Source organism: Suncus etruscus, chromosome 7 (genome assembly GCF_024139225.1).
Source record: "Suncus etruscus isolate mSunEtr1 chromosome 7, mSunEtr1.pri.cur, whole genome shotgun sequence".
NCBI lineage: Eukaryota > Metazoa > Chordata > Mammalia > Eulipotyphla > Soricidae > Suncus > Suncus etruscus.
The window spans coordinates 131,522,734-131,548,586 of NC_064854.1; the positions used below are offsets into that span (position 1 = coordinate 131,522,734).

Genomic DNA, 25,853 nt, shown 5'->3' on the forward strand with positions numbered 1-25,853 from the left:
AGAAATCAATTCTGATATCGCAAAGATTTATTCAAATATATCTTTTTAATGTAACTCATTTATAGGAGAGATCCTTTATCCTATGATTTGCTTAAATTCTTAATAAACTGCACTTTAAAGGATTATAAATAATCCATTTAAAAATTCAAGTATACACATCAGTGTTGGTTACTATGCAGATAGAATGTTATTGTGTATAGTTTCATGTAATCTGTGATAATGTCCAGTTGTATTTTTTAAAATAAACCATGTCAAGAAAATGTCTGTAGTTTGGCTCTGGGTATTTTAAATAAGAACTTTCATAGCACCGGCTGTAAATATGGAGCATGACCCACATACTAAATTCCCTGCCCACCCATCTAATCTCTTATTCCCTTTTAATTAATGAAATATGGTGGTTTGTTTTTTTTGTTTGTTTGCGGGGTGGGGGGACCCAGCTATGCTCAGGGCTTACTCTGGCAATCTCAGATCACAAGGCATGCCAGGTATCAAACCCAGGTCAGCTATGTGCAAGGCAAGTGCCCTACCCACTCTGGCCCCAAGAAATGTCTGTCAGTTTCTATTAGGCATCACTCAGATGCTTCTATAACTACTTTAAACCCGCATTTTCCTTCTCAGCTTCTAAAGAGAGCAGTGACTATTTTCTGACTATGAAAAAAAAAATACCTGACATAGAATGTCTGGTAATAGAATGACTGCTAGAATTGGGGTTTTTGGTTTTTTTGTTTGTTTGTTTAGTTCTTTGGGTCACACCCGGCAGCACTCGGGGATTACTGTGTTCAAAAATCGCTCCTGACAGGCTCAGGGGACCATATGGGATGCCAGGATTCGAACCACTCTCCATCCTGAGTTGACTGCATGCAAGGCAAATGCCCTACCGCTGTGCTATCTTTCCAGCCCCCAAGAATTGGGTATTTTAGTCTCTGTAAGGCTGGAAATGTTGCCCAGTGGCTGCGTGAGGCCTGGGCTAGATCTCCAGCATACCTCTAGTGGAGGTAGTGTCACGCAGTCCTGTTCATTAGATAGTGATTAGTTTCGAAGGACACTAAATTTGTAATGGAATTTTTGTTTTTTTGTTTTGGTTTTTGGGTCACACCCGGCAGCACTCAGGAGTGACTCCTGGCTCCACGCTCAGAAATCGCAGTCTCGGGGGACCATATGGGATGCTGGAATTCGAACCACCATCCTTCTCCATGTAGGCAAATGCCTTACTGCTGTGGTATCTCTCCAGCCTCTGTAATGGAATTTTTAACACTTCCAACCCACACTTCTTATTTCAAAATATAAAAAATACAATTAGTCAGTTAGGAATTTCTTTATTCCTTATCAAAATTTACAGTCAATGCAGATTATATGCATTATTTTTACATATTCAGATGTTTTCATTCTAATAAGGGTAAACTTTTACATTAGCCTTTTTCAGAGAATATAGAAACTGTAACAGACCAAAAGAAGACTAAAACAAAAACCATGGAGTCTTGGGCAGGAGTAGTTTTTTCCACAAACCAAGCATATTTAAGCTTCTTCCCAGTACAAAAACATCTGCATTGTTGCTTTAAAGATGAGTTTGTGAATGAGAAGGTCTTAATATGTAAAGTGTCAGCAAGTATTTTAAGTAAATACAGATGACTTGGGATTCAAGTCCAGACTAGACATTCAATGTCTTCTTTATTGCGAATATGATGTCTTTAACCTGAGGTACAGAGTTGTCTTCTAGAATCTTTGCATAAGGCATAGGGACATCGGCACCAGTGACACGAACCACAGGAGCATCCAAAAAATTAAATGCGGGGCCTAGGAAAGAAGATTCAGATGAGAGGCAAGAAGAGACAACTGAGGTGGCCAAGGATTTAGTTTAGTGAAAAGATGCATGCTTTGCATGTATGAGCCTAGGGCACTTGCAATGCCAACACCCCTGCCTCCACTCCCACCCATCAAAAAGCCAGCTGAGCATCACCACAGCAAGAGAGAAAAAAAATGTGGTGATCTGAAGTAGAGGAGAAAAAGAAAATCAATAGGGAACTGGTGGATCCAAGTGCAGTGGCTCAGCATCTGCCTTGCAAGAATATCACATGTTCACATCTTTGGTGTGGCCCCATAAATAGGCACAATTCTGGTAGTTCTGCTGCCTGTGATCCTACAAGGGATTTCTGTCCTCACCACAGAAGAGAAATGCAACCTCAAACATACCATGAGAGCTCTTGAGAGCATGTCTGTGAGCACCACAAGCAGGCAAGTGTGCAACCCTGTTGTTGCAAAATCAACCATGAAGGGGTGGGACCAAAATAAACAACAGGTGCAACTATTCTTGCTTTGCTCTTAAAGCTATTCAGAAGAGTGATAGGCTGAAACACTGAAAGATAAAGCTATTGTCCACCCCAGCCTCATATCTTTTCATCCAGTGTCTAGGCACATCATATTTATTACTGCCTAACTATTCTAGAATCAGTTTTCATGAAATACCTTCCATGATGCGGGCACAGATTTCTGCTCCTACTCCGAACTGTGGCCAGCCGCCTTCCACAGTCACAAGATTATTTGTCTTCATGACACTGGCTTCTATTGTTTCAATGTCCATAGGTCTAATGGTACGCATATTTATCACCTAAAAAAAACATAGTAAGTTTACAGAACCAATGCATCACAAAGTCTCATCTCAGAAATTCCATGTCCACTTTTCTTCCTCTTCAGGCACTCTTGATCTAGGCATGCGCTCCTTGGGCCCATGCACATGTTCGTCCACATCTTCCCTCTTTGGGGACTTTCCTGCTGGGTTGTAGCCCAGGGCTCTCTCCACCTTTGGAGAAGCTCAAGTTCTCTCTCTTTTTTTTTTACCTTTTTATTTAGGTTTATTTATTTTATTATTACTTTATGATTGTTTTTATTACCAAGTTCTCTCTTGAGGACATTATTCTGTCTTCTTTTCCTCTCCCTCCCTTTCCTCAGAATTTCCGAATAAAACCTGTTTTTACTTAAAAAAAAAAACAAAAAACCAAACCAAACCAAAAAAGCTCTTGGTCTAGGAAACAAATCTGCTTATTTATGAATACAGTATAAAAGAGAAAATTATAATGAAAACAAATGTTTCCCCATCCGTTTTTTGGGGGGATTTCTTTAGTAGGGAATTCTAGTAGTTAAGTTTCTACTGGGTTCTGAGTTCATGTTAGATCCAGGTTATAGCACTTGTTTATTTAGCTTGTTATTTTTACCCCCATATGCACCAGTAGTATCTTGTGGCATTGTTCCTTTTGCAGTAGGTACATTAAAATGGAGAAATCTTGGGCCCAGAGAGAGAGTACAGTGGCGTTTTCCTTGCAAGCAGCCGATCCAGGACCAAAGGTGGTTGATTTGAATCCTGGTGTCCCATATGGTCCCCCCGTGCCTGCCAGGAGCTATTTCTGAGCAGACAGCCAGGAGTAACCCCTGAGCAACACTGGGTGTGGCCCAAAAGCCAAAAATAATAATAATAATAATAATAATAATAATAATAAAATAAAATAAAATGGAGAAATCTTTGTTTTTGTTTTTGGGTTTGGAGCTATACCTGACTCTGTGCTAAGAAATCGCTCCTGGCTTGGGGGACCATATGGGATGTCGGGGATCGAACCTGTGTTTGTCCTGGGTCAGCCACATGCAAGGCAAAGGCAAACATCCAACTGCTGTGCTACCACTCTGGCCCCAAAATGGGGAAATCTTACATATAGAAAGAAGTTCTTATCTAATTGAGATAGGAACTCCTAAATTTTTTTATTGCAGTGGGGCCCTTCACCCTGAACATTTGTCATAGTGACTTGAGTTAGGCTTCAGTCAACTGAACATCCACCGTTCATCCCTGAACCTTGGATCCCATCTTTGAACCGCGTGGTTTTCTGCACCAGCACCAAGAATCGAACTTCTATCGGGAAAGCCCTATTGCTGCCCTGTCACAGACTTGTTCCAGGGTGAGTTCAAATGATGACTTGGAAATAGCAACGACTTGCTTTCCCTGCCTTGACACCTAATGGTGAGATGAAACCAGGAGATGCCCTTGACACCCTGACTTCGACATAAGATCTGTGCAAAAACCACGATCTCTAATCACAGAAACTTGACTTTGTCGATCATTATGGAGAGAGAACTTTTCCTGGGACCATGAAGAAAGATTTTGGGGTTAGACAACTTAGTCTGCCCGGAGCCTGTTGCTAGTCTTATGGCAGGATGCTCCATGGGTAGGGAAACCCCGTTTTTAGGCCAAAGGTTTTTTTCTATTTTCCCCAACTTTTGCTGCACCTATGCAAAAAAATGCCACCCCATTTTTAAATAGCGGATCCCCCCTTTTTCATAGAACTGTGGGGTACAAGTTACTTTGTTTTACCTCATATTTTTGCATATTTCTATAAAATTAAGAAAGAGGGTGGGAAGGATGGAGGCCAGGGGCCAAGTGGTCTCCGGTGCATTAGTGGAGATAAAAAAGGACAGAACTAAATGTCCAAGCCAAAGTCAACAAGAACAGAATCATGAGACCCAAGCTATAACAATCTAAACTTAAAATGGGCCTGTGGCACTGGCAGGCCAGGGGCAAAAGGTGTGGTATAGGATGCACTCTGGGAATATTGGTAGAGGGAGGTCAACACTGGTGGTGGGATTGACCCTGATTCATTGTATGTCTGAAATCCAACTGTGAAGGACTTTGTAAATCACAATGGTTTCAAAAATATATGTGTGTGTGTATATATATATATATATCTGTATCTTTAGCACAAGCTGCTATAATATAGAATTTACTTAGCCTCCCCTGGCTTAACTTCCTTCTCATCAAAATAACTAACATTAGAAAGCACTCCATGCTGAGACCTCATCTATAATTCTCACATCGGCCCTGATAAGAAAGTGTATTATCCTCATTTGATAGCCATGGAAACTAAGATATGATACATAATTTGCTCAAGTCTAACTAGCCAGTGTTAAATCTTAGAAATGAAACTTAAATTTCTATTTTTCCTTCTCTGAACTTCTAGCTCCAAAGTTGGATCTTAACTTGAAAAGGCGGGTACAGAGGACTAGATAGTGTAATACAGGAATTTAGGAGCTTGCCTTATGCAAGCTTGCCTCATGCATAGCTAACCCGTGTTCAACTCCTTCCCTCTCCCCACCCCCACCCCCGTGATCCTCCCCAGCACCAGTGGGAGTCACTCCTGAGCACCACTGGATATATGGCAGACCCCATCCCTTCCCAAAGCAGACACTGGGAGATGGCTACAGGTACAAAGAGATGGCTCAATTAATTAAAACCATACTTTACTTCAGGAGTCCATGTTTGACCTCTAGAACCACCCAGCCCTGGGCACCACCAATAATAGCTCTTAAGCACTGCTGTCTGTAACCCAGAAATATAAACAGGGACTATTAAAAGATCTAGAACCTGGGCAGTAAAAAGCTAAAACTGAAAAACAAGTTCGTCCCTAAGTGCCTATAAGTAGTTTGAGTAACAAAATTTTACATAACGTTCTGCAGAATTCAACCTCCAATTTCTATTCTTTGGTTGAAAAAGAATCTGGGCCAAGGATACAGCTCAGTCATAGTGCATGTGTAGCATGTATGAGTCTCTAGGCTCACTTAAAATATAAAAAACTTTGATGGGGGGCAGAGTGGTAGCACAGCAGGCAGGGTGTTTGCCTTGCATGTGGCTGAACCAGGATGGATGTGGGGGAGAGTGGGTTTGATCCCTGGATCCTATATGGTTCCCAGAATCAGGAGCAATTTCTGAGTGCAGAGCCAGGAATAACCCCTAAACAATGCTCAGTGTGGCCCCCCAAAAAACAAAAATAAATAAAAACCTTTGATTGCTGATTTTTGGTCATACCCAGCAGTGTAGTAACCCTAAGAGACTGGGGGAAAGGGTAACACTCAGAGGACCATATGTGGTTCCCAGGACTGAAATGGGATCAGCTGCATGCAAGGGAAGCACTTTACCCACTTAGTATTGTTCCGTCGCCCAACCCCACTTGTTGAAAAATGGATGTCCACTCACCTCGCATTCAATTCCTTCTTTAGAGAGAACTGCCGCAGCCTCTAAGCAGTGGCCCACAGGTCTTGAATGGGAAACAACGGTGATGTGTGTGCCTGAAACACAATGGGCAGAGCAGAGGTGAGCAGAGGTGAGCCGAAGTGAAAGATGCTATTTGTGTACTATGTAGCCAGCTGTGGCCCATTCATTTCAAATTCTTTCTTTTCATCCCAGCAAGTGGAGTAATGTGGCAGGCTTCAGAAAAAAGCACAGATCTAGGGGCCAGGCATATACCTGAGGCCACCTCCTTCCCGACACAACATGCTTCCCCACTGCCCAGCACTAATCGGTGTCCCCATCATCACTAGCACTGCAGAGTCCAAGCAACATTCCTGGGGCCTAGTAACTGAAATTTAAACCTCAAAGTTTAAACCTTAAAATTTAAACCTGGTTGGCTAAAAATCACCAGGAGGGGCCCCCACCCCACCGACAAAACTAAAAATCTCCTGGACCGTGATTTGAAAAGCACAAGTGAACAATCTCACATGACACATTTTTTTTGTTTGTTTTTGGGTCAGACCCGGCAACGCACATGGGTTCCTCCTGGCTCTACACTCAGAAATCGCTCCTGGCAAGAATGGGGGACCATATGGAATGCCGGGATTCGAACCACCATCCTTCTGCAAGCAAGGCAAATGCCCTACCGCTGTGCTAACTCTCTGGCCCCTCCTTGTCTAGCTTGAATCAAGCTACAAGTAGAGGGGCTGGATGACAAGTAAAGTGGATACAAGGTCTCTTTCTTTTTTTTTTTTTTCTTTTTGGGCCACACCCGGTGGTGCTCAGGGGTTACTCCTGGCTGTCTGCTCAGAAATCGCTCCTGGCAGCCACGGGGGACCATATGGGATGCCGGGAAATCAACCAACCACCTTGGGTCCTGGATCGGCTACTTGCAAGGCAAACGCCACTGTGCTATCTCTCCGGCCCCTGATACGAGGTCTCTTACCTTGCCTTTCTATCTTGGCTTTTCCTATAGGAATCAGGAAGTCTTTCGATTGAGCCTCTGAGGGAAGTTCAAAAGGAACTCCGTACATCAGTTCATTCTCTAACACCACCACTACAGAAGAAAACATGTAAACAAAATGTCACCACTTGACTAAAAGTACATATTCAACATGATCCACTCAGCAAAAGGGAATCGTACTAATGATCCACTGCAACCGTTAGCTTTGCTGATGAATTCGATACTATTATTTGTAGTAAAATCAATCCAATTTTTTTGTTTGGGGCCAAATGCAGCAGCATTTAGGCATTACTCCTGGCTTTGTACTCAGAAATTACCCTGGCAGGCTCAGAGGACCATATGGGACACTGGGAATCAAACCCAGGTTGGCTGATGCAAGGCAGACTCCTTACTCACTATGCTACCGCTTTGGTCCAGATCAACCTAAATTTTATCTTTTGAGGCCAAACCCGTTTCCTTTACCTATCTAGCCCCCATTAGATAAGTGGAAAATGATAACTACCTTGTTCTTATAATTTTTTCTTCTTTGTTTGTTTTTTGTTTTTGGGTCATACCCGGCAGCGCTCAGGGGCTACTCCTGGCTCTATGCTCGGAAATTGGTCCTGGCAGGCTCGGGGACCCTATGGGATGCCAGGATTCGAACCATCGACCTTCTGCATGCAAGGCAAGTGCCTTACCTCCATGCTATCTCTACGGCCCCTGTTCTTATAATTTTTGGGGGGGATCCACACCTGGAGGCACTTAGGGGTTACTCCTGGCTCTGCACTCAGAATTCGCTCCTGGCAAGTTCGGAGACCATATGGGATGCTGGGATTCGAACCAGGGTCCATCCTGTGTGGGCCGTGTGCAAGGCAAATGTCTTACTGCTGTGCTATTGCTCCGGCCTTGTACTTATAATTTTATAGACATTGTATTAAAAGAAGTTGGAGCTTGAGGGGCAAGAACGATAGCACAGCAGGTAGAGGTCCCATAGAGTCCCTGAGTCTGGCAGAAGTTATTCCAGAGTGTAGAGCCAGGAGTAACACATGAGTACCACGAGGTATCGCCCAAAAAAACAAACAAAATAAACAAAAACAAAAAATTGGAGTTTGGGACCACACCCAGCAGTACTTGGAGCTTGCTCCTGGCTCTGCACTCAGGGACCACTCCCAGCAGGAATTAAGAAACCATATGCAGGAGCCGGAGAGGTGGCACTAGAGGTCAGGTGTCTGCCTTGCAAGCGCTAACCGAGGACGGACAGTGGTTCGATCCCCCAACGTCCTATATGGTCCCCCCTAGCCAGGAGTGATTTCTGAGCGCATAGCCAGGAGAAACCCGAGCCATCAATGGGTGTGGCCCAAAAACAAAACAAAAAATAAATAAACAAAAGAAACCATATGCAGTGCTGGGAACTGAGCCCTGGACAGTTGCATGCCAAAAAAGCATGTTAGGGGCCAGAGCTAAAGCACAATGGGTAGGGTGTTTGCCTCGCATGTGCCAACCTGGGTTTGATTCCAGCATCCCATATGGTCCTCGAGCCTGCCAACAGCAAATTCTGAGCGCAGAGCCAGGAGTAACTCCTGAGCACCACCAAGCGTGACCGCCACTGTGCTAGTCATCCTTCATAAATATTGTATGGCTATGTCTTAAACCCAAGAAGCCATGAACAGTTGCTTCCACACCAAAAAAATCATTTTAGCTCCTTAATATTCAAAGGGGACCCAGGATGATTCCTCTGACCTGGATTGTTATCTCGAATGGCCGATTTAATGAGTCCTTTTGCATCCTCTGAGTTCCAGGGGCTGACCACCTTTAAGCCCGGACAGTGGCCATACCAGGCAGCAAAGCATTGTGAGTGCTGAGCAGCCACACCCGCCGAGGCACCATTGGGACCCCTGAAGACTATGGGGACGCACTGAAGGCCCCCAGACATGTAGTAGGTCTTGGCAGCCGAGTTTATAACCTGGTCGATAGCTTGCATAGAGAAATTGAAGGTCATGAATTCGCAAATGGGCCGCAATCCAGCCTATCAAGTCAAAAACATGTATATTAAAACAGACTGACGAGAGCAACAAAAAGTGGCTAATGTTTCCACGTTTTCAAAAGACTAACAAAAGTCTCTGCATAAGCTTCATAAAGATTACATACCATAGCAGCACCAACAGCAATTCCAGCAAAGCCCATCTAAAGAGTAAAATGCAAACATATATGAAAATCCGCAAAAACTAGAAGAATATGTACTCAAAACAGGCTCTGCTTCCTAACAGAAGGCTTACTTCAGATATGGGGGTGTCGATGATCCTCTTATCTCCGTATTTCTTCCACAGGCCTCGACTAACCTGCAGTAAAGCATGGGCCTCGTTACTTTTTTTTTTTTTTTTTTTTTTTTAAGCTTTTTGGGTCACACCCAGTGGTGCTCAGGGGTTACTCCTGGCTGTCTGCTCAGAAATAGCTCCTGGCAGGCACGGGGGACCATATGGGACACCGGGATTTGAACCAACCACCTTTGGTCCTGGATCGGCTGCTTGCAAGGCAAACACCGCTGTGCTATCTCTCCGGGCCCGGGCCTCGTTACTTTTAAATGTACTGAGAGGGGCTGTAGTAGTACAGCGGTAGGGTCTTTGTCTTGCATGCAGCCGATTCAGGATGGACGGTGGTTTGAATCCCGGCATCCCATATGGTCCCCCGTGCCTGTCAAAAGCGACTTCTGAGCACAGAACCAGGAGTAATCCCAGAGCTATGTTGGGTGTGACCCCCCAATAAATAAATGTACTTAGAGACAAATGGCCACCTCAATTTTATGTAACTTGGCTTTACCTTGTATGCTCCATCATACTGAGCCACTTCTTCTCCAAGAAGAAATACCTTCTCATCTCTTTCCAGTTCCTCATCCATGCCTTGATTTAAAGCATCACGAACTGTGACCTGTCACAGATATGGGAAAAGTCATTAAAGCCACAAGATTACTCTGGGCATTATCCAAATTCTCTCCTCCTATTATTATCTGGGTGGCCTGAAGCACACAACATAAAAACTTCTATTATTAGAGGGGTCAGAGCAACAGTATAGGAGGTGCATGTGGGCACCCTAAACATAATCATGGCACTATATGGTTCCCCATACACTGATACACAGACAGAAGTGATCTCTGAGGTAGGAATGAGTGTTAAGCACCATTTGTGTGGTCCAGAAACAAAAAACAAGAACAAAAATAAATAAGGACCACTGCTAGATCTAGTTTTGAAAAACCTCAAAGAATTCCAAAAGTAGGGGCCGGGCGGTGGCGCTGGAGGTAAGGTGCCTGCCTTGCCTGCGCTAGCCTAGGACGGACCGCGGTTCGATCCCCCGGCGTCCCATATGGTCCCCCAAGAAGCCAGGAGCAACTTCTGAGCACATAGCCAGGAGTAACAGGGTGTGGCCCAAAAACCAAAAAAATAAATAAATAAATAAAAAAAAAAAAAAAAAAAAAGAATTCCAAAAGTAACACTTCTACACAAATAGTCACCTTTTTTTTTTTTTTTTTTTGGTTTTTGGTTTTATGGGTCACACCTGGCAGCGCTCAGGCGTTACTCCTGGCTCTACGCTCAGAAATTGCCCCTGGCAAGCACGGAGGACCATATAGGATGCCAGGATTTGAACCACCGTCCTTCTGCATGGAAGGCAAATGCTTTACCTCCATGCTATCTCGCCGGCCCCACAAATCATCATCTTTTTTTTGTTTGTTTGTTTTGTTTTTTTTGGTTTTGGGGCCACACCCGGCGGTGCTCAAGGGTTACTCCTGGCTGGCTGCTCAGAAATAGCTCCTGGCAGGCACGGAGGACCATATGGGACACAGGGATTTGAACCAACCACCTTTGGTCCTGGATAGGCTGCTTGCAAGGCAAACACTGCTGTGCTATCTCTCCGGGCCCTACAAATAGTCATCTTAACCAGATGTGTTAATGAGTTTATTAAAGGCTCTTTTGGGAATGTGCAACAAAATTTAAGCAATTTGCTTGGGCTATAGAGGGAGAGTTCAGGGCTGTAAAGATGGGTGCCTTAATGTGGCTGAAACTGTTTTGCTTCCTGGCACCAGCTGGTCTCAGTACTGCAGATATGGCCCCGCAGGTCCCCCCCCCCCCACTATGGCCCAGGTAACCCCTGGCATTGAAGGCTCTCATAACACTGCATTAAATTGTCAGCTTGTTTGGCCACTGAAAGAGGACTCTCCTGAACACAGCTTGGGACCCCTCCAACTCCAAACAAATCAGCTTGTTTGCCATCCAGTTCGTAGGCTCGCTCTCTCTCTCTCTCTCTCTCTCTCTCTCTCTCTCTCTCTCTCTCTCTATATATATATATATATATATATATATATATATATATATATATATATATATATATATATATATATTTTGGTTTTGGGGCCACACCCGGCGGTGCTCAGGGGTTACTCCTGGCTGTCTGCTCAGAAATAGCTCCTGGCAGGCACGGGGGGTGGGGGACACACACACACACACCATATGGGACACCAGGATTCGAACCAACCACCTTTGGTCCTGGATCGGCTGATTGCAAGGCAAATGCCGCTGTGCTATCTCCCCGGGCCCGGCAATATTTGAGATAGAAAGAATACAAAAACTGTTTTATTTTCATACTTAGTATACTGAGAGGGAGGACAAAAAACTGTCAAGGAAACCTAAACATACAATGACCAGGAACATTTTTGCCTGCAGGACTTAGCTGCTGTTACTTTATCACACAAACTAGTAGTACCTTCCGGTTAAAAACAAAATGGGGGGGGAGAGATAACACAGTGGAAGGGATGGTGGTGGTTCAATCCCCGCATCCCATGTGGTTCCCAGAGCCTGCCAGGAGTGATTTCTGAGTGCAGAGCCAGGAGTAGCCCCTGAGCACTGCCGGGTGTGACCCCCCCCCCAAAACAAAACAAAAAACCAAAATGAGAAGGAACTAGAGAGAGCTCAGTGTGCTGGCGTTGATGCTTTTTTATTCTGGAGGCCCATCCAGATTCATTCTCTGGCATCATATGTCTCCTGAACACCCTGGAGTGAACCCAGAACACTGTCAGGTGTGGCTCTTAAAACCAAGTAAATAAGGGATACACTGACTGGGTAAGGTAATTGCCGGGGTTTAATTCCCAGCATCCCATATGGTCCCCAGCCAGTAGTGACCCTTGTGTGAAGCTCCAGGAATAAGCCCTGAGCACCCGTGGTGTGGACCAAAAACCAAACTAATAAGATTCCTCAAAAGTTGAACACCTGGGGGTGTGGAGTGATAGCACAGCGGGTAGTGTGTTTGCCTTGCACTTGACAACAAGGCTTCCATCGCCGGCATCCCCGATGGTCCTAGTACCAGGAGTAATTTGAGCACAGAGCCAGGAGTAACCCTTGAGTAAGGCCGGGTGTGAGCCAAAAACAAACCAAAAAGTTGAACACCCAATCACCATACTCAACAACTCCAACTTCTAGATATCACAACACAACAACCGGATGGAAATCCGGGGATACTCATGTTAACCCTCAAAGGATGGAACCGACCTGAATGTCCCTCATCAAATGACCAGGTACACGCAGAGAGGACTGTGCAGCCAAACAGGCGATCGTGACTTCACCTTAAGAAGGAGTGAAAAATCCCCACACCTGCTAGATAACCCGCATGAAGCCTGGAGGAAACACGACCTTAGGTGAACCCAGCCAGCCAGACACAAAGGGGACAAGTGAGGGGAAAGGCCAAGGAGGGCCCAGAAGGCACAAGAGAGAGAGGCTGCAGGGAAACGAGGGGTTGTAGTTGCATGGGGGAGAATTTGCATTTGGGATGATGATGATGATGATGACCTTAAGTGAAAACAGCTGGACAGACACACAGGGGACAAGTGAGTGGAAAGGCCTAGGAGGCCAAGGAGGGCCCAGAAGGCACAAGAGAGAGAGGCTGCAGGGAAACGAGGGGTTGTAGTTGCATGGGGGAGAATTTGCATTTGGAATGATGATGATGATGATGACCTTAAGTGAAAACAGCCGGACAGACACACAGGGGACAAGTGAGTGGAAAGGCCTAGGAGGCCAAGGAGGGCCCAGAAGGCACAAGAGAGAGAGGCTGCAAGGAAACGAGGGGTTGTAGTTGCATGGGGGAGAATTTGCATTTGGAATGATGATGATGATGATGATGATGATGATGATGATGATGATGATGATGACCTTAAGTGAAAACAGCCGGACAGACACACAGGGGACAAGTGAGTGGAAAGGCCTAGGAGGCCAAGGAGGGCCCAGAAGGCACAAGAGAGAGAGGCTGCAAGGAAACGAGGGGTTGTAGTTGCATGGGGGAGAATTTGCATTTGGAATGATGATGATGATGATGATGATGATGATGACGATGATGATGACCTTAAGTGAAAACAGCCGGACAGACACACAGGGGACAAGTGAGTGGAAAGGCCTAGGAGGCCAAGGAGGGCCCAGAAGGCACAAGAGAGAGAGGCTGCAAGGAAACGAGGGGTTGTAGTTGCATGGGGGAGAATTTGCATTTGGAATGATGATGATGATGATGATGATGATGACCTTAAGTGAAAACAGCCGGACAGACACACAGGGGACAAGTGAGTGGAAAGGCCTAGGAGGCCAAGGAGGGCCCAGAAGGCACAAGAGAGAGAGGCTGCAGGGAGACGAGGGGCTGCAGCTTGCATTTGCATGGGGGAGACTGTGCACCTGGAGGATGAGGAGGGAGAGGAAGTCCTGGCGAGGGGTGCCAGCTGCCCAACGGGGAGGGCTACTCTCTGGTGCCGTGCCCAGGGCAGGAGGGCCGCCCCCTCCTTCCTCACAGCTCCCCAGATGCTTATCGCTGAGCCTCGCGGGACGGCAGCCAACAGAGGCCCGGCTGGGCCCACGCAGGGTCACGACCCTTGACCCGCGATGCCCTCTGACCCCGACTTCCGGCCGCGCTCGACAGGCCGGATCGACCCCGGCCCCGCGGGCCACTCACCTGCACCGCGGCCGCCGCGCTCCGGTGGAAGCGCCTCCTCAGCAGCCCCGAGACCTGCAGGGAGAGACAGAGGCGCGCTCAGCGGCCGCGAGGTGCGCAGGGCCGCGCCGGGGCTGGGAGGCCCGGCCCGGGTCCTACCTGCTGCAGGGGTCTCCGCGCCAGCCCCGACACCGCCGCCATCTTGAGCGTGTCCTCTAGCCGCGGCGGAATGACACCCCGGCGGGCCGGGGACGGCGCCGGGCCAGGCCCCTTGCTCTAGGCCACGCCCCCTCCGCGCAGCGCGGGCCAATGGGAGGACGCGGCGCCGGCGTGCCCCGCCCCCGGGCCCCGGAAGGAGGGTGGAGTGAGGTGGCGCGTGGGCGGGGCCTGCCGGCTACGGAAGCCGACGCCTGCCAAGCCCAAGAGGACCAGCGTTGACGGGCCTAGCGGTCTGGTCTGGCTGGCAGCCCCGGGGCTTAAAGAGGGGCTCGGTCCGGGCTTAGCCGACTCGGGCGCGAGGATCCCGGGGACGTGGAGGAGCGCCAGTCCAAGTCTAGGGAAAAAGCGAGTTGACCGCCCATGCTAGAGCCTAGCCCACTGGTGGGCCCTTCCCCTAGCAAATGGGATGGATCCTCTGATCCTTGAAGTGCTTGTGTATTAAGTGGCTAGTAGCTCCTTTAATTCTCACAAGAGCCCTGAAGGGTGATATCATCATCATCATCATCATCATCATCATCTCCATTTGCAGATAGATTGAAGCAGAGATTGGCTAAGTGAGCCCGGGTTAAATTTACAGGACAGTCTACAGCTAAAGACTAGTATTTAATTAACACTACTTCCGAAAGTGTGGGGGTCCCACTAAGGAGGAAGTCACTTTCTTTTAGGGGTCCTCCCTAAACTCAGTGTTCAGGGATTCTTGACCAACCAGGGCTGTGATTCTGTGCAAGGCTGGGAGTATGGCAGGTATGGCAGAGCCATACATACCATATATGGCAGAGCTTAGGGAACAGGTCAGGGATCTCCAGGGCTGCATCTAGGCTTCTTGAGAGGACTAGATGGTGTTCTAAAGCTTCTTGCACATCCACGGCCATCCCTGGCAATTTTCTGGTCTCCCGGGGTGACATTCGGTGATGCTTGGGGGACCAGGTGCCAGGGATCAAACCAAGGTCTAGTGCATGTTCAGGCAAGCAAGTAACTCTTATCCTGTCTCCAGGCCTCTAGACGATCAAACTTCCCAATGTAGGGGCAGTCTCTGGAAGTTTCTCGGTCTGATCTGAGATTTTTCCTTAGTCCCCCCTTCTCTTCCCACTCACCTCTCACTCCCACCTAAAAGAAATGACCAGCAAAACCTTCCGTGAGTTTTTACAACATAGATTTCACCTAAGGACTCTGAGAACCAGTACAGAAGGAGAAGACTGATCTGTTGAGTGAGAGTGAGAACTAAGTAGGGAGCAGCCTTAGGGGTCAGAGGGAGCACTTTTGAAATCTACTTGAGACCAAAATCCACAGGACTGCTGTGAGGGCCTGGGAAGAATTGGGGAAGAATATGATGGGGCTGCTAGATGGGCAACTTGAAAGACTGAAAGGCAAGTTCATCCCTAGGAGCTGAGGTTTGGAGGCTGCCTTGTACCCCGCTTAGGCATAGGATTTGGACATAGGAACCTGGAGCATGAAGCTAGTTAGGGCATGAGCTATAAATTTGGAAACACTTGGGGCCGGAGAGATAGCATTGAGGTAAGGCATTTGCCTTTCATGCAGAAGGTCATTGGTTCGAACCCCGGCATCTCATATGGTCCCCCGAGCCTGCCAGGAGCGATTTCTGAGCGTGGAGCCAGGAGTAACCCCTGAGCGCTGCCAGGTGTGACCCAAAACCAAAAAAAAAAAAAAGAAAGAAAGAAAGAAAGAAAATGGAAACACTGCACAGAGATGGCTTTTAATATCTGAGCTTGTTTCACCATTTGTCAAAAGGAAAAACACCCTGAAGACATATATCAAAACCTTCCATATCTTGCTCAGATGACACCATCTTGTAGCACAGCATCCCTAAGAAACTTCTTATTTTGTGATATCAGTCCTCAGGGACTAAATGGTCCTGCTTAAGATAAAAAATGGAAGTCAATGCCCCAAGGGATAGTACAGCAGGTAAGGCTTTTGCCTTGCACACAGTTGAACTGGTTTCAATACCTGGCACCATGTACAACCCTCTCCAACACCTGAGCACTATCAGGAGTGATACCTGAGCACAGAGCCAGGAATAAACCATGAGCATCTCCAAATATGACCCAAAAATGAAAGAGAAAGAGGGAAGGAGGAAGAGAATATAAAATCATTCCACACACTGCATCTCCAACCCAAGGTGAAGGAGTCTGAATCAAGGTTGTGTGTGAAATAATCCAAACCAGGTTGAAGGTGAAACAAGTGTAGTCTGGCAGTCTTCTACCTCTTATGGAGTGTCTGCTGCTGACCACCCCTGAGTGGGGCAGTAAGAACAGATAGGATGGTCAGATTATCCTGAGCCAGGCCCACCAGGTTTACAAGTAAGACAATCTCTGTTTGGGGTAAATCCAAGTTGTAAACAAACATACATAGGAACCAAGGATGATCTTTGTTTTAGTAAATAAGGTGTAACCTAACAAGGAAAAAAAGGAGGGAGGGAAGGAGGGTAGTTATTCCAGTGTCCTATGCTTAAGGATTTAAGGATTAAGAAGTGAGGAAAAGGGGCCATAGAGATAGCATGGAGGTGGTTCAAATCCAGGCATCCCATATGGTCCCCTGTGCCTGCCAGGAATGATTTCTGAACGTAGAGACAGGAGTAACCCTTGAGCGCTGCCGGGTGTGACCCCCTAAAAAAAAAAAAAAAAAGGAAGTGAGGGGAAAAAAAATAAGAAAAAGAAATTTGGGGCCAAGAGATAGCATGGAGGTAATATGTTTGCCTTTCATGCAGGACAGTGGTTCGAATCCCGGCATCCCATATGGTCCCCTATGCCTGCCAGGTGCGATTTCTGAGCATTGAGCCAGGAGTAACCCCTAAGCGCTGCCAGGTGTGACCCAAAAACCAAAAAAAGAAAAAAGAAAAAGAAATGTGGGATAGAGGGCAGAGAGATAGCACATTGGTAGGGTGTTTGCTTTGCACGCAGCCAACCCAGGACAGACAGTGGTTCGCATCCTGGCATCCCATATGGTCTCCCAAGCCTGCCAGGAATGATTTCTGAGCGCAGAGCCAGGAGTAACCCCTGAGCATCAGTGGGTGTGGCACAAAAAAACAAAAAACAAATTACAAAGCAAGGTCTAGAGAGAGTAGAGAGCCAAAGCTCCTGCCTTGCATGTACCTGCTCCCAGTTGATAGGTTTTTGTTGTAGTTTTGTTTTGGGGCCATACCCAGCGATGCTCAGGGGTTACTCCTGTTTCTGTGCTCAGAAATCGCTCCTGGCAGGCTTAGGGGACCTTATGGGATGCCAGAGATAGAACCTGGGTTCATCCTGGGTTGGCAGCATGCAAGGCAAATGCCCTACCACTGTGCTATCGCCCACCCCCCCAGTTGATTCTCAGCACAACATATAGTTCCTAAGTATTACCTCTGAATATAGAGCCAGGAACAGTAACGCCAGAGGCTATTCTGTGTGTACCTCCCTCCCACCCACCAAAAAAAAGGAAGCAGAAGGAAACCTCATGATAAAGGAACAATGACCCAAAGAGAAGTCAAGAATCGAAGCCATATTTATAAGGAATTACAAAAAGCCAGAATCCATGCAGCAGCTTAGCTCAGTGAGGAAGGCAAAGCTGCGCCACGGGACTTAGACAACATTCAGCCTAGGATTTTCTTTTGAAATAATAACAGAACATTCTAGTACATTAAGTACATGTTCAGTGTGGATGCTTTTCTTTCATTCTCTTTAAGTGGCTGAGGTGGAGAAGCTAGACCAAATATTCTGTTTAAAAGTAATAAATACAAAAGATAAAAAGTGCTTAATTTTAAATCCTTAATCTTTTCAAACCAATTTACCTTTCACATGCTTGGTACCTTTTACAGAGACGACTTAGCCTTCCTGCAAAGTATAAATTGGCCAATGATGGGTCAGAGCAATAGCACAGTGCACAGTGGTAGCTTTGCATGTGGCCAACCTGGGACAGACCCGGGTTCAATCCCCAGCATCCCCTATGGTCCCTTAAGACTGCCAGGAGTGGTTTCTGAGTGCAGAGCTGGGAGTAGCCCCTGAGCACCATCAGATGTGCCCCAAAAGCCTAAATAAATAAATAAATGTTTTTTTTTTTTTAAAAAAAAACCATGACATTTGTTTAAAAAAAGAATCAGCCAATGAGGCAACCTTTCTCTCTCAGAATTAAGTTGTTTTTTTTTTTTTTGTTTTTTTTTTTTGGCTTTTTTGGGCCACACCCTGTGACGCTCAGGGGTTACTCCTGGCTATGCGCTCAGAAGTTGCTCCTGGCTTCTTGGGGGACCATATGGGACGCCGGGGGATCGAACCGCGGTCCGTCCTAGGCTAGCGCAGGCAAGGCAGGCACCTTACCTCCAGCGCCACCGCCCGGCCCCCAGAATTAAGTATTTTTTTTTTTTTTTTTTTTGGTTTTTGGGCCACACCCAGCGGTGCTCAGGGGTTACTCCTGGCTGTCTGCTCAGAAATAGCTCCTGGCAGGCACGGGGGACCATATGGGACACCGGGATTCGAACCAACCACCTTTGGTCCTGGATCGGCTGCTTGCAAGGCAAACGCCGCTGTGCTATCTCTCCGGGCCCCAGAATTAAGTATTTTTAAAGTTATAGGGGATTTAGTCCTCAAGTCACTTTGGGTTCTTTGTTGATCACAATAAAGTTCTTATCTTGTTTGTTTTGTTTTGTTTTGGGGGTGGGCATACCCGGCATCACTCGGGTTACTTCTGGCTCTGCTCAGAAATTGCTTCTGGCAGGTTCAGGGGACCATATGAGATGCTGGGGATTGAACCCAGCTCCATCCCAGGTAGGGCACATGAAAGGCAAACCCCCTTACTGCCGTGCTATCGCTGCTCCGCCCCACCAGAAAGTTCTTTATCTGTTTTGTTATATTTTTCTTTTTTTTTTGGGGGGGGGCAACACCTGGCAGCGCTCAGGAGTTACTCCTGGCTCTGTGCTCAGAAATTACTCCTGGCAGGCGGTTCTTCATGGCCGGCCCTGGCAACTCAGGCCCTGGGGGGCAGGCAGAGGAGGAAAACCCCTCCCCTTTCAATTTCCAAACTGGAGAGGGAGCTCGCAGTTGGACCCAGCAGAGTGCACATACCAGGAAAGCCGTCCCTCTTTTTTTCTGGTATGTCAGGGTCGCTGGTCAGACAGCGGGCCACAGATCTCCTGGACTGAACACTGGGTCCAGGAGACTGGGACCCCCCATGCCAGGCGGGTCTTCATGGCTGGCCCTGGCAACTTGGGCCCTGGGGGGCGGGCAGAGGAGGGAAACCCCTCCCCTATGTATATTGGACCCCTTGTTTTGTTTGCTAGTAATACTATTTTTCAAAACTGCGTGGGCCCAAATCCAAAAACGTTCCTGATCCTAGACTGTTCCTAGGAATAGAATCAGGATGCCCAAGATTTTGATAAAACACTCAAATTGACCTTTATTGTCTAGTCTTTTATGTATTGCCTCTCCCCTCACCCCTGTGTCTCTCCTACCTCCTCATACCCAAACCCTGAACCATTATCTTCCCCTATTTAACCCTCCTTATCCTCAGTTCCTAATTTGGTAGACACCAAGACTGACCTTCTGCCCCAACACCACCATCCAGCTCCTCATTGAAAGACACCCTCTTGGTCCCCAGCTCATGCCTTTACAAATAACTACAACCAACACGCCTGTTGACCCATGCTTGGTGGCCCCTCATGCCCCCATCAAACTATGGACTATTGCATGATACCGGAATCAGCTTCAGCAAAACGCCTAGTTCAAGGACAATATAGGGTTCCGTAATGCCGCAAAACATGCCTCAAACTCAACTATCACCCTTTGTCTTCAAATACCCTTGTTTTCTTTCTTTTTTTTTTAAACATAAAAGGGTCACATGTATCTCTTTTGTATATCTCAGATGTATTCCCTTAACATCTATAACTCTTTTCGAATATCCTCATATAGTGACAATTTTGCCCACTAGATTAGTTATTTGATTGTTTGATTTTCCTCCCATGAGACCTATTTTATAAGCAATACTGGTATAAGAGTAACTCTGTATAGATTTCACGTTTATACCAAGTTACAGGAAATGTTGGACTTTATTCTTCGGCCCCCAGATGCACCAACAATATCTTGTGGCATTGCTTCTCTTTTGCATAGGCACATTAAAATGGGAAAATAATACATATGCAAACAAGTTCTTATCTAATAGAGATGGGAACACAAATTTGGTAATGTAATTAGGCCTTTTACCCTGAACATTGGCATAATTATTTGGCTCAGGCCTCAGAAGAATGGGCATCGCCCACACACACCTGAACAATGGATACCATCTATGGAAACAACCACAATTGTCTTTAACATTAACATTACCAGGATCCAAGCCTCTACCAGAGAAGACCTACCACTGCTTTGGCATTGACTTACTCCAAAGAGTGCTCCCAACACCCAGGCGACTCAGCAACAGTCTGCATGCAGGGCAGATCGCTCCACATTTAATGATATGCTGAAACTAGAGGATGGTCCACATCAGCCTGACATTGATGAAAGAAATGCAATAAATCCAGAGTCTTTAAATATAAGAGTCTGATACCAACAATAGCTAAAGTGTGAAAAAGTTTCACCGGGACCTTGAGAATGACTGGAGTTGGATAGACTGGTATGCTTGGAACCCAGAATCTGTATTATGCCAATAAACTTCTGGGGTGAGGCCTTTGCGTAATCAGGTCAAGGATTTTTTTTCCATTTTCTCCATTTTTCTGGACCGATGCAAACATTGGCAATTGCCACTATCACACCTTTACTATATTTTTTTACTCTTATCCTTTAAGGAAAAAAATATAACTTACTGAACTTAAAAACAAATTACTGTAGTAGAATGCCTGTCTTGAATACAGGCAGGGGATGGGAAGGGGGAAGGGGGTAATGTTGCACTGGTGAAAGGGGGTGTTCTGGTTATGACTGTAACCCAAATATGATCATGTTACTTAAATAAAAAATATATTTAAAAAATTGTGAATGGATTTTTAGTGACATTATTACAAGCTGAAATAAATTCTATTATAATAAAATAAATAAATAAACAAATAAATAGAAATTACTCCTGGCAGGCTCGGGGGGGATCATACGGGATGCCAAAGATTGAGCCCAGGTCTGCCGCATGCAAGGCAAATGCCCTACCCACTGTGCTATCACTCCAGCCCCTCTTTATCCAAGTTTTCAGTCAGTTGTGGAGAACCAACTTTTATTCCTGCTCTCCCACTTTTTCTGTCCTATCTTTCCTTTGTTGAGGTGGTATGGGGGAGGGGAAGGAAGGTTCTGGCGGGGAGGTTGCTTCTGCGAGTTCTTGCACACTGTTGCTATAACTTTAAGGGGCCAAAATTATGCAACTTTTTGTGCTAATGAGAGGCTCACACTCAGCAAGTGGGGATCAAATTCCTGGCATTATGGCTCCTGTAAGGCCACTGACCTCTGAGCCACTCGACCACTGAGTTCCATCTCAGGTCTAGACCCTCATTTTCTTAGAATCGAACTCAAACAAAGAGTAAAATGCACCTTTCCACTCCCCAGAAGTTTCCTCGTTCCTCCAGCTCCAGCTCTTCCCCACAATTCCTTTCTAGGCGATCAGAGACCTAAATTTCATCGTTGTCTTGGGGATCTTCTATTTTAGTTTAAAATAAATGATGTTATGTAATGTGTACGGTTTCATATCTGGCTTCAGCTTGGCAAAATGTTTTTGAGATTCATCTGTGCTGTTAAGTATCAAACTCCACTGTTGCTCTTAGGATTTTTATCTTTTGAAAGACGTCAAAACTCAAAAGTGGTTGCAGACATACTAAATAGGATATTTCCATGAACACTTTACCCAGCATTGCCCAACCTTACATAACCGCAATATTCTGCGAGGTGCCAGAAACTGACGTTGGTGCAACGCTGCTACTTCAGGTAGAGACTTGACTCAACTTTCACCGGTTTTTATATGCTTTGTGTGTGCTTGCATGTATAAAGTATTCTAGAATCGTATGACAAGAGCATGCTCCTTTAATCTGTAAGCACAGTCAGGATTCAAAACTTTCCCATTACCTCAAAGACACAGCCTGATGCTACCTCATACTCAAACCACTCTACCCCTAACACCTAGCAAACACTGATCAGTTCTTAATCACTGTAATTTGGGGTGTGTGTGTGTGTGTGTGTGTGTGTGTGTGTGTGTGTGTGTGTGTGTGTGTGTGTTTTGGGTCATACCTGGCTGCGCTCAGAGGTTACTCCTGGTTCTGTGCTGTGCTCAGAAATAGCCCCTGGCAGGCTTGGGGGGCCATATGGCATGCTGGGATTTCAACCACTGTCCATCCTGAATCGGCTGCTTGCAAGGCAAACACCCTACCACTGTGCTATCTACCGGCCCTACATTATTATTATTATTATTATTTTTTTTTTTTTGGTTTTTCGGCCACACCCGTTTGATGCTCAGGGGTTACTCCTGGCTAAGCGCTCAGAAATTGCCCCTGGCTTGGGGGGACCATATGGGACGCTGGGGGATAGAACCGAGGTCCTTCCTTGGCTAGCGCTTGCAAGGCAGACACCTTACCTCTAGCGCCACGTCACCAGCCCCACTTTTTTTTAATTCACTCATTGGGCATTCAAAACACTTTTTAAATTAGGACACTGATTTATGAAGTGAATTAGAGTTTAGTTTTTCAGCACCAGTCTCACCTACCAGCATCAACTTCCCTTCATCAGTGTGACTGCTTTTTGTTTTCTTTTGTTAGCCTCACTACTGGTGGGGCTTGGTGGATCATATAGGGTGCTGGGGAGTGAAGGCAAGTGCTTTGCCCACTGCACTACCACTCTGATCTCAAACCCATTGACTGGTTTTATCCAGTTGCAGCTATTGCCAATAGTGGACATTGTTCAGAAGACCATTTGGCCCCAGAGGTCAAGCCCAGGTCTCCCATGTACAAAGCATGTGCCAGCCTTTTGATTTCTCTGGCCTAAGTTGTTTGGTTTTGGGGTTAGTATGAATATGCACGTATGTCTGTATGTGAATTGGTATGTGAAAATATTCTCTCCCACTCCTTGGATTGTCTTTCACTCTGTTGATAGTGTCCTTTGTTATACACAATTTATCTTTCTGAAGTTCAGTCTATTTCTTCATTATTGCCCATTCTTTTTTTGGTGTTAGGCCTAAGAAATCGTCACCAAAATTGGGGCTGGAGTGATAGTAAAGTGGTACGGCATTTGTTTTGCATGCAGCTGACTCAGATTTGATCCTCGACATCCCATATGGTCCCTCGAGCCTGCCAGGAGCAATTTCTGAGTGCAGAGCCGAAGGAGTAACCCCTGAGTGTTGCCTGGTATGGCCCCAAAAGCAAAAAGAAAAAGAAAAAAAGAAACAAAACCTGAACCCAGATCACGCATAATTTTGGACTGAAGTTTTATGCAAAAAAGAGGGAAGAAAGGGCTGGAGAGATAGCATGGAGGTAAGGCGTTTGCCTTGCATGCAGAACCACTTGGTCCTCTGAGACTGCCAGGAGTGATTTCTGAGTGTAAAGCCAGGAGTAACCCCTGAGTGCTGCCAGGTGTGACCCCCAAAAAACAAACAAAAAAAAGGAGGGGAGAAAATGGCACTTTTGTCTCCACCCATCTTCTACTACAAGGGTTATGTGTTTTGCTGTATACTATAAACTTCTGGAAACTGAGTATAACCAAATGACATATTCGTTGTCAGCTCAGCTCAAACAGTGATAACATGACACTCCATGGCACTGCAGTCTGCATGATTTTGCCCAGCTAACCAGTTGACTACTTTTTTTTTTTTTGGGGGGGGGGCCACACCCGGCGTTGCTCAGGGGTTACTCCTGGCTATCTGCTCAGAAATAGCTCCTGGCAGGCACAAGGGACCCTATGGGACACCGGGATTCGAACCAACCACCTTTGGTCCTGGATCGGCTGCTTGCAAGGCAAACACCGCTGTGCTATCTCTCCGGGCCTGACTACTTTTATTTTTACAAAGATTCTTATTGAGCCAGCACATATTCCAAAGGGCCAGAGGCACCAAATTGTCTCAGACACCACTGGGAGCAGTTCCCAATCACCAAGCCAATAGTAGCCCTGAGCAACTGGATAATGACCAAAGAATAAAGAAAAATGAAACCTCAACAATAGCAAAAAACCTATCACCAGTCCCAACCAAGCATTCTGAAAACATACGCTCCTGGTCACTAGTGAATACAGAAAACAAGAATCCTTCCTTTTATATATCTAAAAATTTGGGGGGGAGCCACATCCGGTGATACTCAGGGATTACTCCTGGCTATGTGCTCAGAAGTCGCCCCTGACTTGGGGGACCATATGGAACGCCGGGGGATTGAACCACAGTCCGTCCTACGTTAGCGCATGCAAGGCAAATGCCCTACTGCTTTTGCCACTGCTCCGGCCCCTCTAAAATATTTTTTAACTTGATCACTGCTCAGAAACCATTTCAAAATCAGCCACCTGGATAACTTACTTTGTTTTGCAATAATAAGTCATCTTGGCCTCCTCCTTAGCAAATATCTAAGCAATAATTCTTCAGTAAGTTAATCATTTGTCCCTGGCTTTCATATTTATGTAAAACCTTTATTTGCCCGTTTGCCCTACACCCCCGGCCAAACCCAACAGTGCTCAGGGACTACTCCCTATGGTGGTTACCACATGGTGCTAGGGATTGTACATGGGTTTTCCATATACAAAATAAGCATTCAGTCCTTTGAGCTATCTTCCCAGGACTGCAAAGCTTTGATGCTTTCAAGAGTAGCTTCACAGATAAGAAACAAGATAAAAAACAAATGTTCAACTTGTGGTTATTTTTCCTTTAAAAGCACATACAGGGGGCCAGAGAGATAGCATGGAGGTAAGGCATTTGCCTTGCATGCGGAAGGACGGTGGTTTGAACCTCAGCATCCTATATGGTCTCCTGACCTGCCGGGAGCGATTTCTGAGCTTAGAGCCAGGATCAACCCTGAGCGATGCCAGGTGTGACCCAAAAACCAAAAAAAAAAAAAAAAAAAAAGAAGAAAAAAAGCACATACAGCAGAGTACAGAGATTAGGATTCTCGCTTAAAATACTATGGATACCATTTAAAACCCAGCACCTGGGCTGGAGAAATAGCACAGTGGTAGGGCATGTTTGCCTTGCAAGTGGCCGACCAGTTGGATCAACCTAGGTTCGTTCTCCGGCATCTCATATGGTCCCTTGTGCCTGCCAGGAGTGACTTCTGAGCACAGAGCCAAGAGTAACCCCTGAGCACCGCTGGGTTTGGCCCAAAAACCAAAAGAAAAAAAAAAGGGCTTGGTTTTGTTTGTTTGCTCAGGAGTTACTCTTGATTTTTGTTTAGTAATTACTCCTGGCAGTGCTCAAGGAACCGTATGGTATTCTAGGAACTGAACCTGGGTCAGCTTAGTAAGGCAAGTACCATCTCTTTAACCTCATGGGTGTGTGTGTGTGTGTGTGTGTGTGTGTGTGTGTGTGTGTGTGTGTGTGTAAATATGGGCAAGTCCTTTTGTTGAGGTGGTTTGTTTTTATTTCTAGTTTGAAAAGCATTTTTATCATGAGAGGGTATTGACCTCTGCAATATGCTTTTCTGTGACCATGGTGCTAGGGCTTACACTCTCCAAGTTCAGAGCTTGGGGGTTGCTCCTGATAGTACTTGAAGGAGCTTGCAGTGCTAGGGAACAAACCAGGGCCACCCAGCCCTTTAAGCTGTCTCTTTGGGACTCAGAC

The 25,853-nt window shown here is 46.1% G+C and overlaps 1 protein-coding gene across 1 annotated transcript; it reads right to left on the reverse strand.

The window, feature by feature from the left end:
• Positions 1-1,300: 1,300 nt before the first annotated feature.
• PDHB (pyruvate dehydrogenase E1 subunit beta) lies at positions 1,301-14,184 on the reverse strand. Its single transcript, XM_049776208.1, has 10 exons — positions 14,100-14,184; positions 13,962-14,015; positions 9,804-9,911; positions 9,263-9,325; positions 9,135-9,170; positions 8,727-9,012; positions 6,990-7,100; positions 6,011-6,102; positions 2,464-2,605; positions 1,301-1,794 (listed from the first exon to the last, which is right to left on the reverse strand). Exons 1-10 carry the CDS (start codon positions 14,139-14,141, stop codon positions 1,649-1,651), a joined length of 1,080 nt encoding a protein of 359 aa, XP_049632165.1. The 5' UTR covers positions 14,142-14,184; the 3' UTR covers positions 1,301-1,648.
• Positions 14,185-25,853: the final 11,669 nt, after the last annotated feature.

Bases quoted from the DNA above. Each gene is read 5' to 3' on its own strand.
- PDHB (XM_049776208.1), bottom strand. From the start codon at position 14,141: ATGGCGGCGGTGTCGGGGCTGGCGCGGAGACCCCTGCAGCAG. The intron at 9,326-9,803 runs GTAAAGCCAAGT...GCTTTACTGCAG, and splicing joins AGTATGATGGAGCATACAAG to GTTAGTCGAGGCCTGTGGAA. The intron at 1,795-2,463 runs GTATTTCATGAA...CTTCTTTCCTAG, and splicing joins CTGTGCCCGCATCATGGAAG to GCCCCGCATTTAATTTTTTG.